Here is a 23,371-nt window from a genome sequence, read left to right as displayed (position 1 = left end):
CGTGGCCCGATTTCAAAAATTCTGCATGAGGGCCCTCTCACAAGTTTCCTCTACATCGTTGGGTCTCTTAAGAAGCCTATTGATGCAACACTAGCAGGCGGGGGGATTTTTAGAATCTTAAAAAATTAGGCAGAGTCTATGTAGAGGGTCCCAATGCAAAATATGTAACATAGCCCCCAACCACCCATGTGCCATTTATAATACTGGTATTTTTTTATATGATAGAGGGGCTTTTGAGCCCCCTAAGGCTGCAGGGCCTGGTAGCAACTGCTACCTGTGCATCCACTATACACCCCTGTCTCTGAACTAAGAAAATATACAGCCTCCAGGCACTGCCGTACAGGCTCTGTGAACAGGGTTCTGTTGTGTGTATAGTCCCTTAAGCTGATGGTACATTACTAGATCATTTGGTCCTAAATAGTGATGAGCGAGCATACTCGCTAAGGGCAATTGCTCGAGCGAGCATTGCCCTTAGCAAGTACCTGCCCGCTCAAGAGAAAAGGTTCGGCTGACGGCGGCTGACTGGGAGTGGCGGGGGAGAGCGGGGAGGATTGGAGGGGAGATCTCTCTCTCCCTCCGCTCCCCTTGCTCACTGCCGCAACTCACCTGTCACCTGCGCCGGCAGCCGAACCTTTTCTCTCGAGTGGGCAGGTACTCGCTAAGGGCAATGCTCCCTCGAGCAATTGCCCTTAGCGAGTTTGCTCGCTCATCTCTAGTCCTAAACTTTATTATGTTGTTTTGTGCCTTATTTTGCACACTTCTTGATTTCTAAATATAGTGGATGACTAAGCTTTTTCATTCCTTTTAAGAAATAGACTGCGGTCAACCACCATTAATTCCAAATGCAGAAATGGAATGGAATGGAGCTAGCAGTCTTGGAAGTGAGCTTCGGTATACATGTCAGAAAGGCTTTTATAATCCTAAAAAGTGGCAAATGTCAAGATGTACTTCACGTGAAACATGGGAAAACATCACTTTTTCTTGTACAGGTAATGTATGAGCTGCATCTGATTTCATCCTCATGCTGTTTGCCATGGTTTTAACCTTCGGTCATTCATCCTGTACTTCAGGGTCAGCATGACCCAGTTCATACTTCATTGGTATCAAAAAATATAATGCAGCTAGGTTGAGTCTGTTAATGCTGTATGGGCCAAAGAAAACTACATTTCACCAATGTAATAACATTCTACATTCCATTCAGCTGAGAGCGTCAGCTAATTATTTTGCAAATATGGTATTTAGTAGTGAATACTTACCTACAATAGGTCTGTATAAAGTATTTGAGTCTGCTTTCTGCATTCAGTTTCCTTTGCAAGAGACATTACTGCGGTTACAGTGAATGTGACGGTCCTTTGTTTTCACTATAAGTATAAAGAATTCTATGTTTTCTATTGGAGAGGTTGACTGTGGAAAGCCTTTTTTGATTGAACATACTGATTGGATATGGAATAATCGGACCACTCTGGGGAGCTATGTCTATTATAAGTGCAAGCCTGGATTCAACGACAATGGCAGCAGGAACTATTCAGAATGTCTTGCGAATGCTACTTGGGAAGAACTGAATTTAACCTGCTCAGGTATGTCATCAAGGAATAGCAAAATATACTTAAGTATGAATTTATACAGGTTTGGCTGCAAACTATGCCCAAAATGCACCTGGTATGCTTTATAACCTTGCTGGTAATCTATGCTGTTTGTTTAATATGTTTGTAGCACCCTGTTTTTCCTCTACATGGTGGTGCTTATCTTATGTTATAGTTTATACTTTATAAATAAAGATGAGCTAACCAAATAGATAGAACTCAAATTCAGTTTAGCAATAACTAGAACCTCAGACACTGCCAAACTGGAAATAAGTACAGAACACTTTCGAGGTGGTTCATTAATAGATCTAGCTTAGTGGTTAACACTACTGTGTTACAGTACTGGCATCATAGGTTCTAAAGCCACCAAGGACAACATCTCCATGGACTTTGAAATACTCCTTGCTGATGTTGGCCTCAGTCAGATTTGAACCTAGGACTCTAGAGCTACAAGGCAAGAGCACTAATCTTTGAGTTACCACACTTCTTTTTCCTGTCCAGGAGGAGAAGAAACACAAAGAGAACATTCAAATTCCATGCAGATGTTGTCCTCAGTCAGATTTGAACCTAGGACTCCAATGATGCAAGACAACAGTGCTAACCTCTGAGCCAGCACACTTTTTTTCCTTCTCCCAAAGAGGAGAAGAGATACAAAAAGAGCATGCAAACTCCATACAGATGTTGTCTTCAGATTTGAACCTAGGATTGCAGTGCTGCAAGGCAACAGTGCTAATCACTTAGCCACCATGCTTCTTCTTCTTTCTTCCTCCTTCTTTAGCTATTCTCCTCCTCCAGAAGGATGAAGAAGGAAGAAGGAGAAGAAAGATAATATCTTCTTATCCTCTCTTTCTACTTCTCCAGCACGAAAAGCAGGGAAAGGAAGGAAGAAAAAGAAGCTCAGTGGTGCAGTGCTTATCAGTGTTGCCTCCAGCCCCAGGTCCTAGGTCAAATCTGATGAAGGGCAACATCTGCATGGAGCTTTTGTATTTCCCCTGTGTTTTCTTCTTGTTGTTCTTCTCATTCTTATCTGGAATAGGAAGGAGGATGAGGAAGAAGAAGAAAGTAGAGGCAGTATAGTGGTTCGGTCAGCACTGTTGCCTTGCAGTGCTATAATCCTAGTTTCAAATCTGACGAAGGATTATATCTACATTGAGATTGTAAAAACAGAATAATTGAATCAGAAGCGGCGCTCCAATGGTATGTGGAAAAATAGAAAACAGAATTAGTATGAATAAGAACTCACCGCAACTGAACCGGTCCTATGGTTAAGAGACCGGTCAGTTCGTTGGTCCACAGAGGCCTTTCAAACCAAATTTAGGGCAGTACACGTTGACGGTCCTAAAACATCCCCTAGGTGAGAGCAGCAGCGAGCGACTCCAAAACAACCGTGTTGAGGAGGAAAGAAATGTATATTCAAAATAGGAAAAAACTCACTTCATGCGCTCCGTCAAACTGTGTCAGAATAAAGAGATCTTACTTGTTTAGGGGTGCCTGGACTCCTGGCACCCCCAATATCCAAGGAAGCAGAAGGACTCCAGTGGAGCAGGCGTATTCCTCATAGGTCAGTTTATTATATAAAAGAACAGGTGGATTGGCGCTGCAACGCGTTTCGGCTTCTGTCAAGCCCAATGTCAAGCTTGAAAAAGGCTTGACAGAAGCCGAAACGCGTTGCAGCGCCAATCCACCTGTTCTTTTATATAATAAACTGACCTATGAGGAATACGCCTGCTCCACTGGAGTCCTTCTGCTTCCTTGGATATTGGGGGTGCCAGGAGTCCAGGCACCCCTAAACAAGTAAGATCTCTTTATTCTGACACAGTTTGACGGAGCGCATGAAGTGAGTTTTTTCCTATTTTGAATATACATTGAGATTGTATGTTACCTTTGTCTTTGTTTTTCTCATTCTTTCCCTCCTCCTTTAAAGAGGCAAAGGGAAGTGTTGTGGCTCAGTGGTTAACGCTGCTATCTTGCAGTAGTAGGCTCAAATCTGACTGAGGACAACATCTACATGGAGTTTATTTTCTTTGGGGTTTTTTATTCTTCTCCTCCTTGGTAGAAGGTAAAAGAAGTGTCGTTATTGAAGTTGTAATCTGTTGTTACTAATCTGGAGTCCTAGGTTCAAATCTAACTGAGGACAACATCTGTTTGGAGTCTGTATGTTCTCTTTGTGTCTCTTGTCATTCTCCTTCTTCATTCGTCACAGCCTGACCAATCAGAGGCAGCACTCACTCACCATGAATTCATGAATGGGTGTGAGTGAGAGCTGCCTCTGATTGGTCAGGCTGTGACGAATCAGAGGCAGCTCATTCAGCAGGCGGGGATTTTAAATCCCCGGCTGCTGAATACTACAGAGAGCAGTTCAGAGAACTGCCGCCGGCAGCGGCTGAACTCCGTCTGCCGGGACCGGGTGAGTATATATATATTTTTTATTTTTACACATTTCTGGATGAATTGCAGGGAAGGGCTTATATATTTAAGCCCTTCCCGAAAATTCATCCCGCGATCGCCCGCAGCGCATTGCTTTCAATGGAGTCGGCTGTATTGCCGGCTCCATTGAATTCAATGCGCTGGACAGCTCCGGCCCATTTCTATTGAAACGCGGCTAGGAGCAGTATTTTCGGGCGATTTTTCGGCCCCGGTCACGCGATTTGCGGATGCGCATCCGTCATGCGATCCGCAAATCGCGGGAAAAATCGCCCGTGTGACTAAGGCCTAATAGGGTATTTGAAATTCATTTTTGACATAGAATACGTCTTTAGTTTTGGAACTCTACTGGGGCGGTGAGAGTTACAAAAACAGGCAAGTTTTAAAATCAAAATAATTTCTAGACAACATATATGATGACCTTATCTCAATGTAAAGAGGAAGAGCCAATGAAACCAGCAACAAGTCTGACCTTGGTATAATGTTACTGCGTCAAGCAGTAGCAACACCATCTTGAGGTACTAAAATTAGTGTAGCTTTGGACTTTGGCGTCCTATCACATTGTGTGAAGTGGTATTCGATTATTTTCAGTGAGTTCTACAGGTATACAGTAAAAAGAAAGCAAATAGTGAACATTTGAGAAAGTTACTATGGCAAAATGTCGCAACATATGCCTAATAAATGGCTTAAAAATTATTGAAAACACATTTGAGAGAATAGAGGGGCTCATGAGAATTACAAAAAGTCTAAAATCACTCATGATAAATGTCAAAAGGCTTATCGGGAGCCGCTCCAACTTAAGATGTTTCTGATTTGGAAATCCTGCTGTTTGGGGGAATGATGGCTTAAGGCCCATTTACACCAGCTGATGATCGCTAAAAAATAGCTAATTGGCAATCATTTTAGTGATAATCGGTGCGTCTAAATGTGCACCCATCGTGCGCTTTTTGGGCACTGCTAGCTGATCGTTAAATTCAGTCCAACCTAAAAATCGTTGTTCAGCCTTATCAGCAGTTCTCCACGGGGAGTGCTGATAGCATTGTTTCCCCATGGAGAACAAAGGATCTGAAAGCAAATAAGAGCCCTTTGGCTATTACCTGCTTTCAGCTAAGGCTTCATTTGCACTTTTAATCGCTATTAAGTAACTGAGTAGCTACTTAATAGTTTATGCAAAATGATCGCTCAAAGCTGTCACTCAAACTGTCGTTAAGCGGTCTTTTAGCCATCATCGGCTGGTGTAAATGGGCCTTTACTCTGACTACAAAGATCGCTGAAAACATGATAATCAATACACAAGTGTCCATCATACTAGTTGGAGATTTCAATAACAATGCCAAACTGAATTTACACGCTTTAAACTTCATGAAAACGTATTTTACTCTGGATAATCTGCTCATGGAATCTCCCACGACTTGGGGTGGTACACTATAGATTGAGCTTTCGCCCATAAGATTGACGTCGATCTCTTCCCATATGCATGTTACTTCTCATATCACAGACCCCTTGTATGTCCACTTTGTTTGGAAGCAGTGGAAACCTCTACCAACTAGATATTTTATTTCGAGAATACCTATCACAGGGTTCGTATTTTACCCCCCTAAAGACTTGCGGCCCTGACCCCGACACAGCCCTGTTTAATTTTTTTTTTTTTTAAACCAGACAACCAGTTTCACTGCAGTATGTGATGAATTTCATGTAGTCCTAATAACACTGCAGCTTGGTTGTATAGATACACCAATCGGAAAATTCCGTATTTAGAATCATATTGTCTATATAGCATAAAATAGCTATTCTATGGGCATTATTTTCACTATATCGTATATCTGATGAACAAATACACTAATAAGACTAACAGCCTAATTTCTTCTCAGTTAAAGCAGATCTGATCAGTAACCTCATCATCATAAATGAAACCTGTCTGCAATGGCAGAAAAGTTGTGATATACTTGGTTGGGAGATTTTGTATAAGGTAAGCCCAAGTTGTTGACCTTTGTAAATATAAAGGTTCCAAGGAGTAAATGTTAGGAGAACTTCAACAAATGTATTTCTTCTTTCTCACAACAGTTCAGTATATATGGAATTAGGTGGAATGATAACAACTTTGCGGACAAGAAGAGTTTGAATTACACTACAGTTAATGAAAACGTATGTTTGGATCTTCTTCCTGACACTAACTACACGGTCTCGATGACCGCCATCTCTCCAGCTCTTCCAGCCATACGCCTCAACATAACGGTGAAAACAACTAGTAGGTAACCATTTATTTTGGGCTAATATATTTAGAAACTTAGTTGCGATAGGTCAGTCCTCTTCACACCGATCATCATTTGTAACTAGCAATATGGTGCTTAGAGGGAAACTCTAGGCACAAAACGGTATTTCACAAAACGGACTTAACCTGATTCAATAAATGTAATCTCATACAGTTTGTTAATTGTCTGCCATACACTTTTTTAAGGCTTTTAGGTCAAAAATAATCCCTATACAAACTCTTTTTGTCAACTGCCCCATGGATCATGGCAAGCAGCCGAGGTTGGTAAAACAGAAGTTGTATTTTTGTCCCAATGTAACAACGAAGACTGAAGTAACTTCTGACCCAGCGATACTGATTGCAAGTCTAAAGATTACGCAATGGAAGGGAGATCACTTTGTTTCACCTCTGTCAGCATTAGCATTGTGATATCTGGGATAACAGTTTTATGTTGACAGCCCTGGGTCTAGTTAAAAGGATTCTCTAGTAATTGAAAAACATTCATGCAGTCTCAGAGAAACCTATTCTAGAATTTATCTAAGATGTAATAAATCAGCAAAAGACTGAAAGGAAAGGCTGACAGGAGTTTTAAACTGAAGCCCCACCCCCTCCCCTTGGATGGAAGATGTATGTTTTCATATTTCTTTTATATCTGAGCACAGATCACCATGACAACTTCTCCCAGCTATGACTTATTTCTTCAAATGTCACAACCCGTTAGTGCTCCCCATTTAGTAATAGTGACCCCTTTGTGGCTCCAATTAATAATAGTGACCACTCTGTTTTTTCACTTTGTAATAATGACCCCTCTGTGCCTGATCTTAGTATTGGGTCTCTCTCTGTGCTCAAGTTAATAATAGGACTTCCTCTGTGACCACACTTTGTAACAATGCTCTCTCCTTCACCCCCTTTAATAAGTGACACCTCTGTGTCTCAACTTAGTATTATTGCCCCCTCTCTGTTAGTAATATGACTCCCTCTGTGGCTCTAAAACTCTGGCTACTAGTACAGCTTATCTTCATGATTACATTCACAGGACTGCTGTCAGATTCCCGATGTACTCTCTTGCACAGAGTTCCATCACTCTTACACCTGTCTCCAGCACTCAGTACATGGGATCTTATGCTTTATAAAAACCTTACCAAACTCTTATAAATAACCGACACAAACACCAATATTGGACAAAGAAGGCCGCGGTGTTTATTAACGGGGTTACAAACATTTGGGGAGAAATATAACCAATAATAACCATAACACTTCCTGTAAACTCTGTTTTACAGACCCAAGTTTATTAACCAATCAATAACCATAACAGTTCATGTAAACTCTGACTTACAGACACGAGTTTACCACCACCAAACTCTCCCCAAGTTTACCTGCCCACCCGCCTAATGTGGGCGACAATCCCCCACCAGGCCATAGCATCCACTAATGACAGGGCCCCCCCAACACCCGCAGCCTCCTCAATCATCTACACAACTCCATAACAAAAATATCCAACACAATCTCTGACAAGTATACTAGATCATTCCTATGGAAGCCTGGAACTAAAACCTTCCATATCAACGTATCTAAAAAGAAAACATCCACTCCTGGCATGAGCTCTCTACCACCGGGTTAACCCTTCTCTGAATTCTCTCGCTATATACAGACCTCGGCAAAGACCATAATAATCGAGGAACAATATCTGAAAAAAACATCACTGTATCCGGAACCTTGTTTAATGCTCCACATCTCCCTTTCAATGTCCCATGACACATCAATGTGTTCTCTTCTATGCCATTAACCCCTAAGTGTAAAATTAAAACATCTGGAGAGGGCCCACGTGACTCTCTAAGCCCACGTGACTCTCTATGCCCACGTGACTCTTTATACATCAGTTCAGCCATTAATCCACTCCACCTCATACATCTATTACCACCCCAAACATTTCAAACTGTGATCTGTACAATCCCAAATTTTCAGAATAGCAGTGATCTGCTGCCCTTCTCCAAGCCCAGTACACAAAGGAGTGTCCAACAATCCACACAATACTTTTCTTAATTCCTAGAATGAAAGAAGAATTAGTACACCATATTATTCAGGCGCATGTACAACTTAAACCGAGATGATCCCCATCTGTCTACCTTTTTCTTCAATAAAACCACACCTGTAAACAATTAAGCACCATTATATATTAAAAGCAAGGTAATGACTGTCCATCATCCCTGTCTCCCCGAAAACAAGACAGGGCCTTCTACTAATTGCTCCATAAGATCTTACTTTTGCCATGTATAGCTGCCTGGACACTATTTACATTGACTTTTTTTCATTAACTGCAACTAGGGGTTAATTTTGGAATAGGGCTTAAAGTTCAAGCATCCTCAAAAATTCTGAAAAATCCTGCTAGGGTTTATTTCCGGGGTATGTTTTATCTCCAAGGAAACAGGGTACATGGATCAACAAAGAACCTGGTGCTTGCAGGCACAGACACATAAACGCCTGCAAATTCCTAACCAGGCATATATTCTCATGCAAATGAGCAATCAAGCGAATCCACACCGCTTTACCCATTCTGTCTTTAATTATTATAAAGCTCCCATGGTTGGACACATCCTTAAGGCCCCAAAGTCACATCTAAACAGCTGTACCTCATATGCTGATCTACACACTTCAGGCAATACTTTTACCAAATTCCCTTGTAAGCTGAATGTGATAGCAGAGCACTGATCAGCGGCATATACTACTGCCTTACAGCCCCTGATCAGCGGCGTACACTACTGCCTTACAGCCCCTGATCAGCGGCGTACACTACTGCCTTACAGCCCCTGATCAGCGGCGTACAGTACTGCCTTACAGTCCCTGATCAATCGCTCTACCTGAAAAACAATTAATAGGTACCATGTTGTACCATCTTTGAAAGAAATCCATACCCGACATTACCTTCCAAACTGAGCTATATGAGCCGCATCCTAAATGTTGGGCTCTTCTTCCTTGAATTGCTGCATCAGCAAACCAGACTATGAAGTAGCAGCCGCATTAATCTCACAACGACCATCTCTAACCCTCAGTAAGAGGTTATATGTTAGACCTAATCTGACTAGCACACGAACTAACTCCTGCCGACCAGCTCTTACCAACAATCACTCCATAATCATTATCCACTGATGTCAGCACCTAATGATAACTCATCCACTTCCACAAACTACGATCACCAAGCTGACTGACCATTAAAGTCAAAGATACCAACCATAGCACTAAATCCTGCTTTAGCTCCCTTGACATCTGCACATGCGATGTATGGGCCTTCCAACCGCACATCACCACACATGACCTGCGGGAATACCTGCGACCAATAATAATCACCTGTGAAGCCAAACAGGACCGACCTGCTAACGGCTGCAACTCCCTCCATGTAATCGTCCTTCATACGTAATGTCTGACTAATTAAACCCATAAACTATACACCCCTGACATTGGCAGTTAGAAGAACGATTGCGATGCTATCAACTGAATACCTAAAAACTCCAACCGAGTACAGGGCCATACCATTTTTTCCGTTCGCCAGCGGCACCTCAAAATCCTCCATCCTGACCACATGCCCTCTAAAACCTGTGCATACCCTCATTACCCTAATGCCCCATAAACAACAATCATCTAAGTAGTGTATTACACCAACATCAGGGGATTCCTTCCTCCCACCTACTCTAAAAATGAGGATAGTCCTAAATAATAGTAGGATGCCTTAGATCCCATCGGTAACACCAAACCGGAAACCCAAAGAATTAAACCCCAACCAATAAGAAGTTATCCGAATACTGCATCACATGACCGAAGTGCCATAATAAAGCCAATGTAGTCACATGATGCATATCTTAATGCCAGCAGCTCCGGAGCACCTCAGCATTCAGAGAAGACTGCTTGGGGTAAGATGATGATAAATCACTGAGAGGAGATAGACTACTTATGTGGCATCACCCTTAAAGGGGACAACCTCAAATTGAAAAAAGGGGAGGTATCAAAATGACCGACAACTCTGCTCTCAACTATGTGCTAAGCAATTTAACTACCTCAGGATCATAAACAACTGAAATTAACTTATTAACCCCTTCACAGCTGAGTCCCTTTAACTCATGCACATGTAAGCCGTACAGGGAGCCTTCTTTAATGAGCCGGGCCTACGTCCAATATGAGAGCCTCACTGGCGTCTTGCCCTATTGCAGGAAACTCTCAATTTCCTGGATGCAAGGAATTTGTACTGATTTCTGACTAAAACAACCATAAATGGATGAGAGCGGCACAATATGAGCCCTCATGGCAGTACCCACACTGCTCCATTACCTCGATCCCATAAATGTAACCACACATCCAGGTAGTGGGGCGCCCCAAGGATGTCTAAGACCACCTAACTAGTTACACCGAGTTAGTGAGGTGCCCCAAGGATGTCTAACAACCACCTAACTAATTACACCCAGGTAGTGAGGAGCCTCAAGGATGTCTAACAACCACCTAACTAGTTACACCGAGGTAGTGAGGCGCTCCAAGGATGTCTAACAACCACCTAACTAGTTACACCGAGGTAGTGAGGGGCCCCAAGGATGTCTAACCACCACCTAACTAGTTACACCGAGGTAGTGAGGTGCCCCAAGGATGTCTAACCACCACCTGACTAGTTACACCGAGGTAGTGAGGCGCCCCAAGGATGTCTAACCACCACCTGACTAGTTACACCGAGGTAGTGAGGCGCACCAAGGATGTCTAACAACCACCTAACTAGTTACACCGAGGTAGTGAGGCGCCCCAAGGAGGTCTAACAACCACCTAACTAGTTACACCGAGGCAGTGAGGAGCCCCAAGGATGTCTGACAACCACCTAACTAGTTACACCGAGGTAGTGAGGTGCCCCAAGGATGTCTAACAACCACCTAACTAGTTACACTGAGGTAGTGAGGTGCCCCAAGGATGTCTAACAATCACCTAACTAGTTACACCGAGGTAGTGAGGCGCCCCAAGGAGGTCTAACAACCACCTAACTAGTTACACCGAGGTAGTGAGACGCCCCAAGGATGTCTAACAACCACCTATCTAGTTACACCAAGGTAGTGAGATGCCGAAGGATGTCTAACAACCACCTATCTAGTTACACCGAGGTAGTGAGACGCCCCAAGGATGTCTAACAACCACCTAACTAGTTACACCGAGGTAGTGAGGCGCCCCAAGGATGTCTAACAACCACCTGACTAGTTACACTGAGGTAGTGAGGCGCCCCAAGGATGTCTAACAACCACCTAACTAGTTACACCGAGGTAGTGAGGTGCCCCAAGGAGGTCTAACAATCACCTAACTAGTTACACCAAGGTAGTGAGGCACCCCAAGGATGTCTAACAACAACCTAACTAGTTACACCGAGGTAGTGAGGAGCCCCAGGGATGTCTAACAACCACCTAACTAGTTACACCGAGGTAGTGAGGTGCCCCAAGGAGGTCTAACAACCACCTAACTAGTTACACCGAGGTAGTGAGGTGCCCCAAGGAGGTCTAACAACCACCTAACTAGTTACACTGAGGTAGTGAGGTGCCCCAAGGATGTCTAACAACCACCTAACTAGTTACACAGAGGTAGTGAGGCGCCCCAAGGATGTCTAACAACAAGCTAACTAGTTACACCGAGGTAGTGAGGAGCCCCAGGGATGTCTAACAACCACCTAACTAGTTACACCGAGGTAGTGAGGTGCCCCAAGGATGTCTAACAACCACCTAACTAGTTACACTGAGGTAGTGAGGTGCCCCAAGGATGTCTAACAATCACCTAACTAATTACACCGAGGTAGTGAGGCGCCCCAAGGAGGACTAACAACCACCTAACTAGTTACACCGAGGTAGTGAGACGCCCCAAGGATGTCTAACAACCACCTATCTAGTTACACCGAGGTAGTGAGACGCCCCAAGGATGTCTAACAACCATCAAACTAGTTACACCGAGGTAGTGAGGCGCCCCAAGGATGTCTAACAACCACCTAACTAGTTACACTGAGGTAGTGAGGTGCCCCAAGGATGTCTGACAATCACCTTACTAGTTACACCGAGGTAGTGAGGCGCCCCAAGGATGTCTAACAACCACCTGACTAGTTACACCGAGGTAGTGAGGCGCCCCTAACAACCACCTAACTAGTTACACTGAGGTAGTGAGGTGCCCCAAAGATGTCTAACAATCACCTTACTAGTTACACCGAGGTAGTGAAATGCCCCAAGGACATCTAACAACAACCTAACTAGTTACACCGAGTTAGTGAGGTGCCCCAAGGATGTCTAACAACCACCTAACTAATTACACCCAGGTAGTGAGGAGCCTCAAGGATGTCTAACAACCACCTAACTAGTTACACCGAGGTAGTGAGGCGCTCCAAGGATGTCTAACCACCACCTAACTAGTTACACCGAGGTAGTGAGGGGCCCCAAGGATGTCTAACCACCACCTAACTAGTTACACCGAGGTAGTGAGGTGCCCCAAGGATGTCTAACCACCACCTGACTAGTTACACCGAGGTAGTGAGGCGCCCCAAGGATGTCTAACCACCACCTGACTAGTTACACCGAGGTAGTGAGGCGCACCAAGGATGTCTAACAACCACCTAACTAGTTACACCGAGGTAGTGAGGCGCCCCAAGGAGGTCTAACAACCACCTAACTAGTTACACCGAGGCAGTGAGGAGCCCCAAGGATGTCTGACAACCACCTAACTAGTTACACCGAGGTAGTGAGGTGCCCCAAGGATGTCTAACAACCACCTAACTAGTTACACTGAGGTAGTGAGGTGCCCCAAGGATGTCTAACAATCACCTAACTAGTTACACCGAGGTAGTGAGGCGCCCCAAGGAGGTCTAACAACCACCTAACTAGTTACACCGAGGTAGTGAGACGCCCCAAGGATGTCTAACAACCACCTATCTGGTTACACCAAGGTAGTGAGATGCCGAAGGATGTCTAACAACCACCTATCTAGTTACACCGAGGTAGTGAGACGCCCCAAGGATGTCTAACAACCACCTAACTAGTTACACCGAGGTAGTGAGGCGCCCCAAGGAGGTCTAACAACCACCTGACTAGTTACACCGAGGTAGTGAGGCGCCCCAAGGATTTCTAACAACCACCTAACTAGTTACACCGAGGTAGTGAGGTGCCCCAAGGAGGTCTAACAATCACCTAACTAGTTACACCAAGGTAGTGAGGCACCCCAAGGATGTCTAACAACAACCTAACTAGTTACACCGAGGTAGTGAGGAGCCCCAGGGATGTCTAACAACCACCTAACTAGTTACACCGAGGTAGTGAGGTGCCCCAAGGAGGTCTAACAACCACCTAACTAGTTACACCGAGGTAGTGAGGTGCCCCAAGGAGGTCTAACAACCACCTAACTAGTTACACTGAGGTAGTGAGGTGCCCCAAGGATGTCTAACAACCACCTAACTAGTTACACAGAGGTAGTGAGGCGCCCCAAGGATGTCTAACAACAAGCTAACTAGTTACACCGAGGTAGTGAGGAGCCCCAGGGATGTCTAACAACCACCTAACTAGTTACACCGAGGTAGTGAGGTGCCCCAAGGATGTCTAACAACCACCTAACTAGTTACACCGAGGTAGTGAGGGGCCCCAAGGATGTCTAACCACCACCTAACTAGTTACACCGAGGTAGTGAGGTGCCCCAAGGATGTCTAACCACCACCTGACTAGTTACACCGAGGTAGTGAGGCGCCCCAAGGATGTCTAACCACCACCTGACTAGTTACACCGAGGTAGTGAGGCGCACCAAGGATGTCTAACAACCACCTAACTAGTTACACCGAGGTAGTGAGGCGCCCCAAGGAGGTCTAACAACCACCTAACTAGTTACACCGAGGCAGTGAGGAGCCCCAAGGATGTCTGACAACCACCTAACTAGTTACACCGAGGTAGTGAGGTGCCCCAAGGATGTCTAACAACCACCTAACTAGTTACACTGAGGTAGTGAGGTGCCCCAAGGATGTCTAACAATCACCTAACTAGTTACACCGAGGTAGTGAGGCGCCCCAAGGAGGTCTAACAACCACCTAACTAGTTACACCGAGGTAGTGAGACGCCCCAAGGATGTCTAACAACCACCTATCTAGTTACACCAAGGTAGTGAGATGCCGAAGGATGTCTAACAACCACCTATCTAGTTACACCGAGGTAGTGAGACGCCCCAAGGATGTCTAACAACCACCTAACTAGTTACACCGAGGTAGTGAGGCGCCCCAAGGAGGTCTAACAACCACCTGACTAGTTACACCGAGGTAGTGAGGCGCCCCAAGGATTTCTAACAACCACCTAACTAGTTACACCGAGGTAGTGAGGTGCCCCAAGGAGGTCTAACAATCACCTAACTAGTTACACCAAGGTAGTGAGGCACCCCAAGGATGTCTAACAACAACCTAACTAGTTACACCGAGGTAGTGAGGAGCCCCAGGGATGTCTAACAACCACCTAACTAGTTACACCGAGGTAGTGAGGTGCCCCAAGGAGGTCTAACAACCACCTAACTAGTTACACTGAGGTAGTGAGGTGCCCCAAGGATGTCTAACAACCACCTAACTAGTTACACAGAGGTAGTGAGGCGCCCCAAGGATGTCTAACAACAAGCTAACTAGTTACACCGAGGTAGTGAGGAACCCCAGGGATGTCTAACAACCACCTAACTAGTTACACCGAGGTAGTGAGGTGCCCCAAGGATGTCTAACAACCACCAAACTAGTTACACTGAGGTAGTGAGGTGCCCCAAGGATGTCTAACAATCACCTATCTAGTTACACCGAGGTAGTGAGGCGCCCCAAGGAGGACTAACAACCACCTAACTAGTTACACCGAGGTAGTGAGACGCCCCAAGGATGTCTAACAACCACCTATCTAGTTACACCGAGGTAGTGAGACGCCCCAAGGATGTCTAACAACCATCTAACTAGTTACACCGAGGTAGTGAGGCGCCCCAAGGATGTCTAACAACCACCTAACTAGTTACACTGAGGTAGTGAGGTGCCCCAAGGATGTCTGACAATCACCTTACTAGTTACACCGAGGTAGTGAGGCGCCCCAAGGATGTCTAACAACCACCTGACTAGTTACACCGAGGTAGTGAGGCGCCCCTAACAACCACCTAACTAGTTACACTGAGGTAGTGAGGTGCCCCAAAGATGTCTAACAATCACCTTACTAGTTACACCGAGGTAGTGAAATGCCCCAAGGACATCTAACAACAACCTAACTAGTTACACCGAGGTAGTGAGACGCCCCAAGGATGTCTAACAACCACCTATCTAGTTACGCCGAGGTAGTGAGACGCCCCAAGGATGTCTAACAACCACCTAACTAGTTACACCGAGGTAGTGAGGCGCCCCAGGGATGTCTAACAACCACCTGACTAGTTACACCGAGGTAGTGAGGCGCCCCTAACAACCACCTAACTAGTTACACTAAGGTAGTGAGGTGCCCCAAGGATGTCTAACAACCACCTTACTAGTTACACTGAGGTAGTGAGGCACCCTAAGGATGTCTAACAACCACCTAACTAGTTACACCGAGGTAGTGAGGCGCACCAAGGATGTCTAACCACTAACTAACTAGTTACACCGAGGTAGTGAGGCGCCCCAAGGAGGTCTAACAACCACCTAACTAGTTACACCGAGGCAGTGAGGAGCCCCAAGGATGTCTGACAACCACCTAACTAGTTACACTGAGGTAGTGAGGTGCCCCAAGGATGTCTAACAATCACCTAACTAGTTACACCGAGGTAGTGAGGCGCCCCAAGGAGGTCTAACAACCACCTAACTAGTTACACCGAGGTAGTGAGACGCCCCAAGGATGTCTAACAACCACCTATCTAGTTACACCGAGGTAGTGAGACGCCCCAAGGATGTCTAACAACCACCTAACTAGTTACACCGAGATAGTGAGGCGCCCCAAGGATGTCTAACAACCACCTGACTAGTTACACCGAGGTAGTGAGGAGCCCCAGGGATGTCTAACAACCACCTAACTAGTTACACCGAGGTAGTGAGGTGCCCCAAGGAGGTCTAACAACCACCTAACTAGTTACACCGAGGTAGTGAGGTGCCCCAAGGAGGTCTAACAACCACCTAACTAGTTACACAGAGGTAGTGAGGTGCCCCAAGGATGTCTAACAACAAGCTAACTAGTTACACCGAGGTAGTGAGGAGCCCCAGGGATGTCTAACAACTACCTAACTAGTTACACCGAGGTAGTGAGGTGCCCCAATGATGTCTAACAACCACCTAACTAGTTACACTGAGGTAGTGAGGTGCCCCAAGGATGTCTAACAATCACCTAACTAGTTACACCGAGGTAGTGAGGCACCCCAAGGAGGACTAACAACCACCTAACTAGTTACACCGAGGTAGTGAGACGCCCCAAGGATGTCTAACAACCACCTATCTAGTTACACCGAGGTAGTGAGACGCCCCAAGGATGTCTAACAACCATCTAACTAGTTACACCGAGGTAGTGAGGCGCCCCAAGGATGTCTAACAACCACCTAACTAGTTACACTAAGGTAGTGAGGTGCCCCAAGGATGTCTGACAATCACCTTACTAGTTACACCGAGGTAGTGAGGTGCCCCAAGGAGATCTAACAACCATCTAACTAGTTACACCGAGGTAGTGAGGCGCCCCAAGGATGTCTAACAACCACCTGACTAGTTACACCGAGGTAGTGAGGCGCCCCTAACAACCACCTAACTAGTTACACTGAGGTAGTGAGGTGCCCCAAAGATGTCTAACAATCACCTTACTAGTTACACCGAGGTAGTGAAGTGCCCCAAGGACATCTAACAACAACCTAACTAGTTACACCGAGGTAGTGAGACGCCCCAAGGATGTCTAACAACCACCTATCTAGTTACGCCGAGGTAGTGAGACGCCCCAAGGATGTCTAACAACCACCTAACTAGTTACACCGAGGTAGTGAGGCGCCCCAGGGATGTCTAACAACCACCTGACTAGTTACACCGAGGTAGTGAGGCGCCCCTAACAACCACCTAACTAGTTACACCGAGGTAGTGAGGTGCCCCAAGGATGTCTAACAACCACCTTACTAGTTACACTGAGGTAGTGAGGCACCCCAAGGATGTCTAACAACCACCTAACTAGTTACACCGAGGTAGTGAGGCGCCCCAAGGATGTCTAACAACAACCTAACTAGTTACACCGAGGTAGTGAGGATCCCCAGGGATGTCTAACAACCACCTGACTAGTTACACCGAGGTAGTGAGGCGCCCCTAACAACCACCTAACTAGTTACACTAAGGTAGTGAGGTGCCCCAAGGATGTCTAACAACCACCTTACTAGTTACACTGAGGTAGTGAGGCACCCCAAAGATGTCTAACAACCACCTAACTAGTTACACCGAGGTAGTGAGGCGCCCCAAGGATGTCTAACAACCACCTAACTAGTTACACTGAGGTAGTGAGGTGCCCCAAGGATGTCTAACAATCACCTAACTAGTTACACCGAGGTAGTGAGGCACCCCAAGGAGGACTAACAACCACCTAACTAGTTACACCGAGGTAGTGAGACGCCCCAAGGATGTTTAACAACCACCTATCTAGTTACACCGAGGTAGTGAGACGCCCCAAGGATGTCTAACAACCATCTAACTAGTTACACCGAGGTAGTGAGGCGCCCCAAGGATGTCTAACAACCACCTAACTAGTTACACTAAGGTAGTGAGGTGCCCCAAGGATGTCTGACAATCACCTTACTAGTTACACCGAGGTAGTGAGGTGCCCCAAGGAGATCTAACAACCATCTAACTAGTTACACCGAGGTAGTGAGGCGCCCCAAGGATGTCTAACAACCACCTGACTAGTTACACCGAGGTAGTGAGGCGCCCCTAACAACCACCTAACTAGTTACACTGAGGTAGTGAGGTGCCCCAAAGATGTCTAACAATCACCTTACTAGTTACACCGAGGTAGTGAAGTGCCCCAAGGACATCTAACAACAACCTAACTAGTTACACCGAGGTAGTGAGACGCCCCAAGGATGTCTAACAACCACCTATCTAGTTACGCCGAGGTAGTGAGACGCCCCAAGGATGTCTAACAACCACCTAACTAGTTACACCGAGGTAGTGAGGCGCCCCAGGGATGTCTAACAACCACCTGACTAGTTACACCGAGGTAGTGAGGCGCCCCTAACAACCACCTAACTAGTTACACCGAGGTAGTGAGGTGCCCCAAGGATGTCTAACAACCACCTTACTAGTTACACTGAGGTAGTGAGGCACCCCAAGGATGTCTAACAACCACCTAACTAGTTACACCGAGGTAGTGAGGCGCCCCAAGGATGTCTAACAACAACCTAACTAGTTACACCGAGGTAGTGAGGATCCCCAGGGATGTCTAACAACCACCTGACTAGTTACACCGAGGTAGTGAGGCGCCCCTAACAACCACCTAACTAGTTACACTAAGGTAGTGAGGTGCCCCAAGGATGTCTAACAACCACCTTACTAGTTACACTGAGGTAGTGAGGCACCCCAAAGATGTCTAACAACCACCTAACTAGTTACACCGAGGTAGTGAGGCGCCCCAAGGATGTCTAACAACAACCTAACTAGTTACACCGAGGTAGTGAGGATCCCCAGGGATGTCTAACAACCACCTGACTAGTTACACCGAGGTAGTGAGGCGCCCCTAACAACCACCTAACTAGTTACACTGAGGTAGTGAGGTGCCCCAAGGATGTCTAACAATCACCTTACTAGTTACACCGAGGTAGTGAGGTGCCCCAAGGAGATCTAACAACCACCTAACTAGTTACACCGAGGTAGTGAGGTGCCCCAAGGAGGTCTAACAACCACCTAACTAGTTACACTGAGGTAGTGAGGTGCCCCAAGGATGTTTAACAACCACCTAACTAGTTACACTGAGGTAGTGAGGCGCCCCAAGGATGTCTAACAACAACCTAACTAGTTACACCGAGGTAGTGAGGAGCCCCAAGGATGTCTAACAACCACCTAACTAGTTACACCGAGGTAGTGAGGTGCCCCAAGGAGGTCTAACAACCACCTAACTAGTTACACCAAGGTAGTGAGGTGCCCCAAGGAGGTCTACCAACCACCTAACTAGTTACACTGAGGAAACACCAACCTCCCGGTAACCATTATTAACCATCTCTGTTCCTCCGGTCATCACAGCCTCATCCTCCGGTTACCCCACAGCCGACAGTCTGCATACAGTGGTTACCTCGCAGCTGACTGCCTGCATACAGTGGTCAGTTATCTCGCAGCTGACAGATACCAGGTTACCTCAGAGCTGACAGTGGACAGTTACCTCAGAACAGTCTCCTGCAGCGCTCAGTTACCTCAGAGCAGCGCTCAGTCACCCCAGAGCTCAGTTACCTCAGCGCAGCGCTCAGTTACCTCAGAGCTCAGTTACCTCAGAGCTCAGTTACCTCACAGCTCAGTTACCTCAGCGCAGCGCTCAGTTACCTCAGAGCTCAGTTACCTCAGCGCAGCGCTCAGTCACCTCAGAGCTCAGTTACCTCAGAGCTCAGTTACCTCAGGGCTCAGTTACCTCAGGGCTCAGTTACCTCAGCGCAGCGCTCAGTCACCCCAGAGCTCAGTTACCTCAGCGCAACGCTCAGTTACCTCAGAGCTCAGTTACCTCAGAGCTCAGTTACCTCAGAGCAGCGCTCAGTCACCCCAGACCTCAGTTACCTCAGAGCTCAGTCACCTCAGAGCTCAGTTACCTCAGCGCAGAGCTCAGTCACCTCAGAGCTCAGTTACCTCAGCGCAGCGCTCAGTCACCCCAGAGCTCAGTTACCTCAGCGCAGCGCTCAGTTACCTCAGAGCTCAGTCACCTCAGAGCTCAGTCACCTCAGAGCTCAGTCACCTCAGAGCTCAGTCACCTCAGAGCTCAGTCACTCCAGAGCTCAGTCACCCCAGAGCTCAGTTACCTCAGCGCAGCGCTCAGTTACCTCAGAGCTCAGTTACCTCAGAGCTCAGTTACCTCAGAGCTCAGTTACCTCAGAGCTCAGTTACCTCAGCGCAGCGCTCAGTCACCCCAGAGCTCAGTTACCTCAGCGCAGCGCTCAGTCACCTCAGAGCTCAGTCACCTCAGAGCTCAGTCACCTCAGAGCTCAGTCACCTCAGAGCTCAGTCACCTCAGAGCTCAGTCACTCCAGAGCTCAGTTACCTCAGCGCAGCGCTCAGTTACCTCAGAGCTCAGTCACCCCAGAGCTCAGTTACCTCAGGGCAGCACCCAGTTACCTCAGAGCTCAGTTACCTCAGCGCAGCGCTCAGTTACCTCAGAGCTCAGTTACCCCAGAGCTCTCAGCTCAGATATGATACCATTAATAAAACACAATTGTTAAGCAGACATACATTCCCCATCATCACCCTGACTCGCCCATTCTTTACAGCCTAGTAAGGGTTAACACTAACACATTTAAACTGACCAATCTACCTTAGGGGGCGCTCACACGACAGCCCCGATGCCCAGCACCTCGTGGGCCAAAGCCAGGAGCAGAGAGGAAGCATAATGGAAAGATTCACATGATTTCCCTGTAATGGACCCGCTCCTGGCTCCGGCGCGCCAAAAAACCGAACACAAAAAAACGCTGAGCGAAATCACTCCCAACTGGTACACAAGCTAAATCCTTCTATGCACAGGTGCCAGTAACCAGGGGTACCACCTGGTTACTGGGGGTCTCACCACTTGTAGAGCTTCACCTGCACCCTGCCATTACAGCAGCACAGGACTTGGCAGAGGGGCCGTCGCCATCTTGTAGAGCTTCACCTGTACCCTGCACCTGCAGCAGCACAGGACTTGGTGTTGTCATCTGGTGGCACTGTTTCTGCTGGTGTTGGCATCTGCTGGGCACTGTTCCTGTTGGTGTTGGCATCTGCTGGGCACTGTTCCCGCTGCCAGGTTTCAGTCACCTCCGAACGGATGAAGGTAAAGGTAGCCCCTGCGTTCTCTTCGCTGGTGGTTCTCTACTGACAAGTCCTCCTCTGATACAAGTGTTCACACAATGTCCTCTGCAGCTCCTCCTGGCCGGCGCTGCTTACAAGTCCTAAGCTGCAGCACAGGGGATTCCAGACATCTCCTCAGCTATTCCTCACTGTCCGCTTCATCCTCGCTGACGATCGGCCGATGCAGAAGGTCCTCCATCTTCACAGAGGATCTGAAGCTGTGACATGAATTGTGAGGGGAGCTGACAGGAATGGTGAGGGGAGCTGACAGGAATGGTGAGGGGAGCTGACAGGAACAGGGAGCCGTCACCGGGATGCTGCATGCTGCTTCCTTTCCAGATGATGATGGCCCACATCCCTGCACCTCCATATCTCACTGCTGCTCCTCTCAGCTTGTTCCTCTGGGCCAATCACCAGCCACTGTCAGGCCACCAGATTCTGCCTGACAACCACAGGCATTTTCCGCCATTTTTCTACAGCCAATCATTTGCTGCTGCCAACTAGTCCATCACTGGGCAGAACTCACTCTGTGCCATCTCATCTGACCCAGTAATAACCTTTGTAACATATCATAGTTAACCAGAAAACCTCCTCCATAGAGAGTGACATATCATCCATCCATTATGTACATAAAGCTCCCAGATCCCATGAGGCTCCATTGAAGGTGACATATCATCCATCCATCATGTACATAAAGCTCCCAGATCCTATGAGGCTCCATAGAGGGTGATATATCATCCACCCATCATGTACATAAAGCTCCCAGATCCCATGAGGCTCCATAGAGGGGGACATATCATCCATCCATCATGTACATAAAGCTCCCAGATTCTATGAGGCTCCATAGAGGGTGACATATCATCCATCCATCATGTACATAAAGCTCCCAGATCCCATGAGGCTCCATAGAAGGTGACATATCATCCATCCATCATGTACATAAAGCTCCCAGATCCTATGAGGCTCCATAGAGGGTGATATATCATCCATCCATCATGTACATAAAGCTCCCAGATCCCATGAGGCTCCATAGAGGGGGACATATCATCCATCCATCATGTACATAAAGCTCCCAGATTCTATGAGGCTCCATAGAGGGTGACATATCATCCATCCATCATGTACATAAAGCTCCCAGATCCCATGAGGCTCCATAGAAGGTGACATATCATCCATCCATCATGTACATAAAGCTCCCAGATCCCATGAGACTCCATAGAGAGTGACATATCATCCATCCATCATGTACATAAAGCTCCCAGATCCCATGAGGCTCCATAGAAGGTGACATATCATCCATCCATCATGTACATAAAGCTCCCAGATCCCATGAGGCTCCATAGAAGGTGACATATCATCCATCCATCATGTACATAAAGCTCCCAGATCCCATGAGGCTCCATAGAGGGTGACATATCATCCATCCATCGTGTACATAAAGCTCCCAGATCCCATGAGGCTCCATAGAAGGTGACATATCATCCATCCATCATGTACATAAAGCTCCCAGATCCCATGAGGCTTTCCCTCCTAACTGTCCCTCAAGCCTTACAGTCTGTGCAGAACATGGGGGTAGGAGTGAGATTATGCTGGGCAGGAGAGCACTCCAGGACTTAGACAACAGCATTAATCATGAAGATGAATTCAACTACAGGCCGGAGTTCCACAGAGGGTGCAGCAAGCTGGTCATCAGGATGCCCGAAAGCCCTGGGAAGGAAGGGGGCTACTGCATCCATGCCCCCTAACCCAGCTGACCCTAGTAATTGATGATATTGTAGATGCCTGGGTCAGATGAGTGCTTTTCTTTAGTGCATCAGGGAGCAATTTTCGATGTGTCAGCTATGAAACCAAACTTCAGAAACCATTCTGAAAATCTTGCTTGTCCCTTCTGTTACCCAATTGTCCATATCAAAAGAACATAATTTATGAGGGCAGTAATGTGTATCAATCTGAGGTGAGACAGTGAAATATTCAGGCTAATGTGTCTGTTTGTATTTAACAGTGAAACAAACATTTGGTGACATTGTAGTATTGAATAAGACATGCTTGACATGGACAAGGAATTCTTCAGCCTCAAGATCACCTGTGGTATATATGGTAAGTAGAGAGAAACAGTGTGTGTGTATA

The 23,371-nt window shown here is 46.6% G+C and overlaps 1 protein-coding gene across 1 annotated transcript in view; it reads left to right on the top strand.

Annotated features, from left to right (window-relative positions):
• The window catches only part of SUSD1 (sushi domain containing 1), a 133,574-nt gene that overhangs the window by 66,077 nt on the left and 44,126 nt on the right, over positions 1 to 23,371 (top strand). The window contains exons 10-14 of the mRNA XM_066604430.1: positions 810 to 989; positions 1,398 to 1,577; positions 5,879 to 5,976; positions 6,072 to 6,255; positions 23,247 to 23,341. Coding sequence (XP_066460527.1) covers positions 810 to 989; positions 1,398 to 1,577; positions 5,879 to 5,976; positions 6,072 to 6,255; positions 23,247 to 23,341 — 737 coding nt within the window. The remainder of the gene's footprint in view (positions 1 to 809; positions 990 to 1,397; positions 1,578 to 5,878; positions 5,977 to 6,071; positions 6,256 to 23,246; positions 23,342 to 23,371) is intronic.

This window comes from Eleutherodactylus coqui, chromosome 5, assembly GCF_035609145.1.
Source record: "Eleutherodactylus coqui strain aEleCoq1 chromosome 5, aEleCoq1.hap1, whole genome shotgun sequence".
NCBI lineage: Eukaryota > Metazoa > Chordata > Amphibia > Anura > Eleutherodactylidae > Eleutherodactylus > Eleutherodactylus coqui.
Note: the sequence above shows the minus strand (reverse complement) of the source record. Positions and strands in the feature narration are given on the sequence as shown.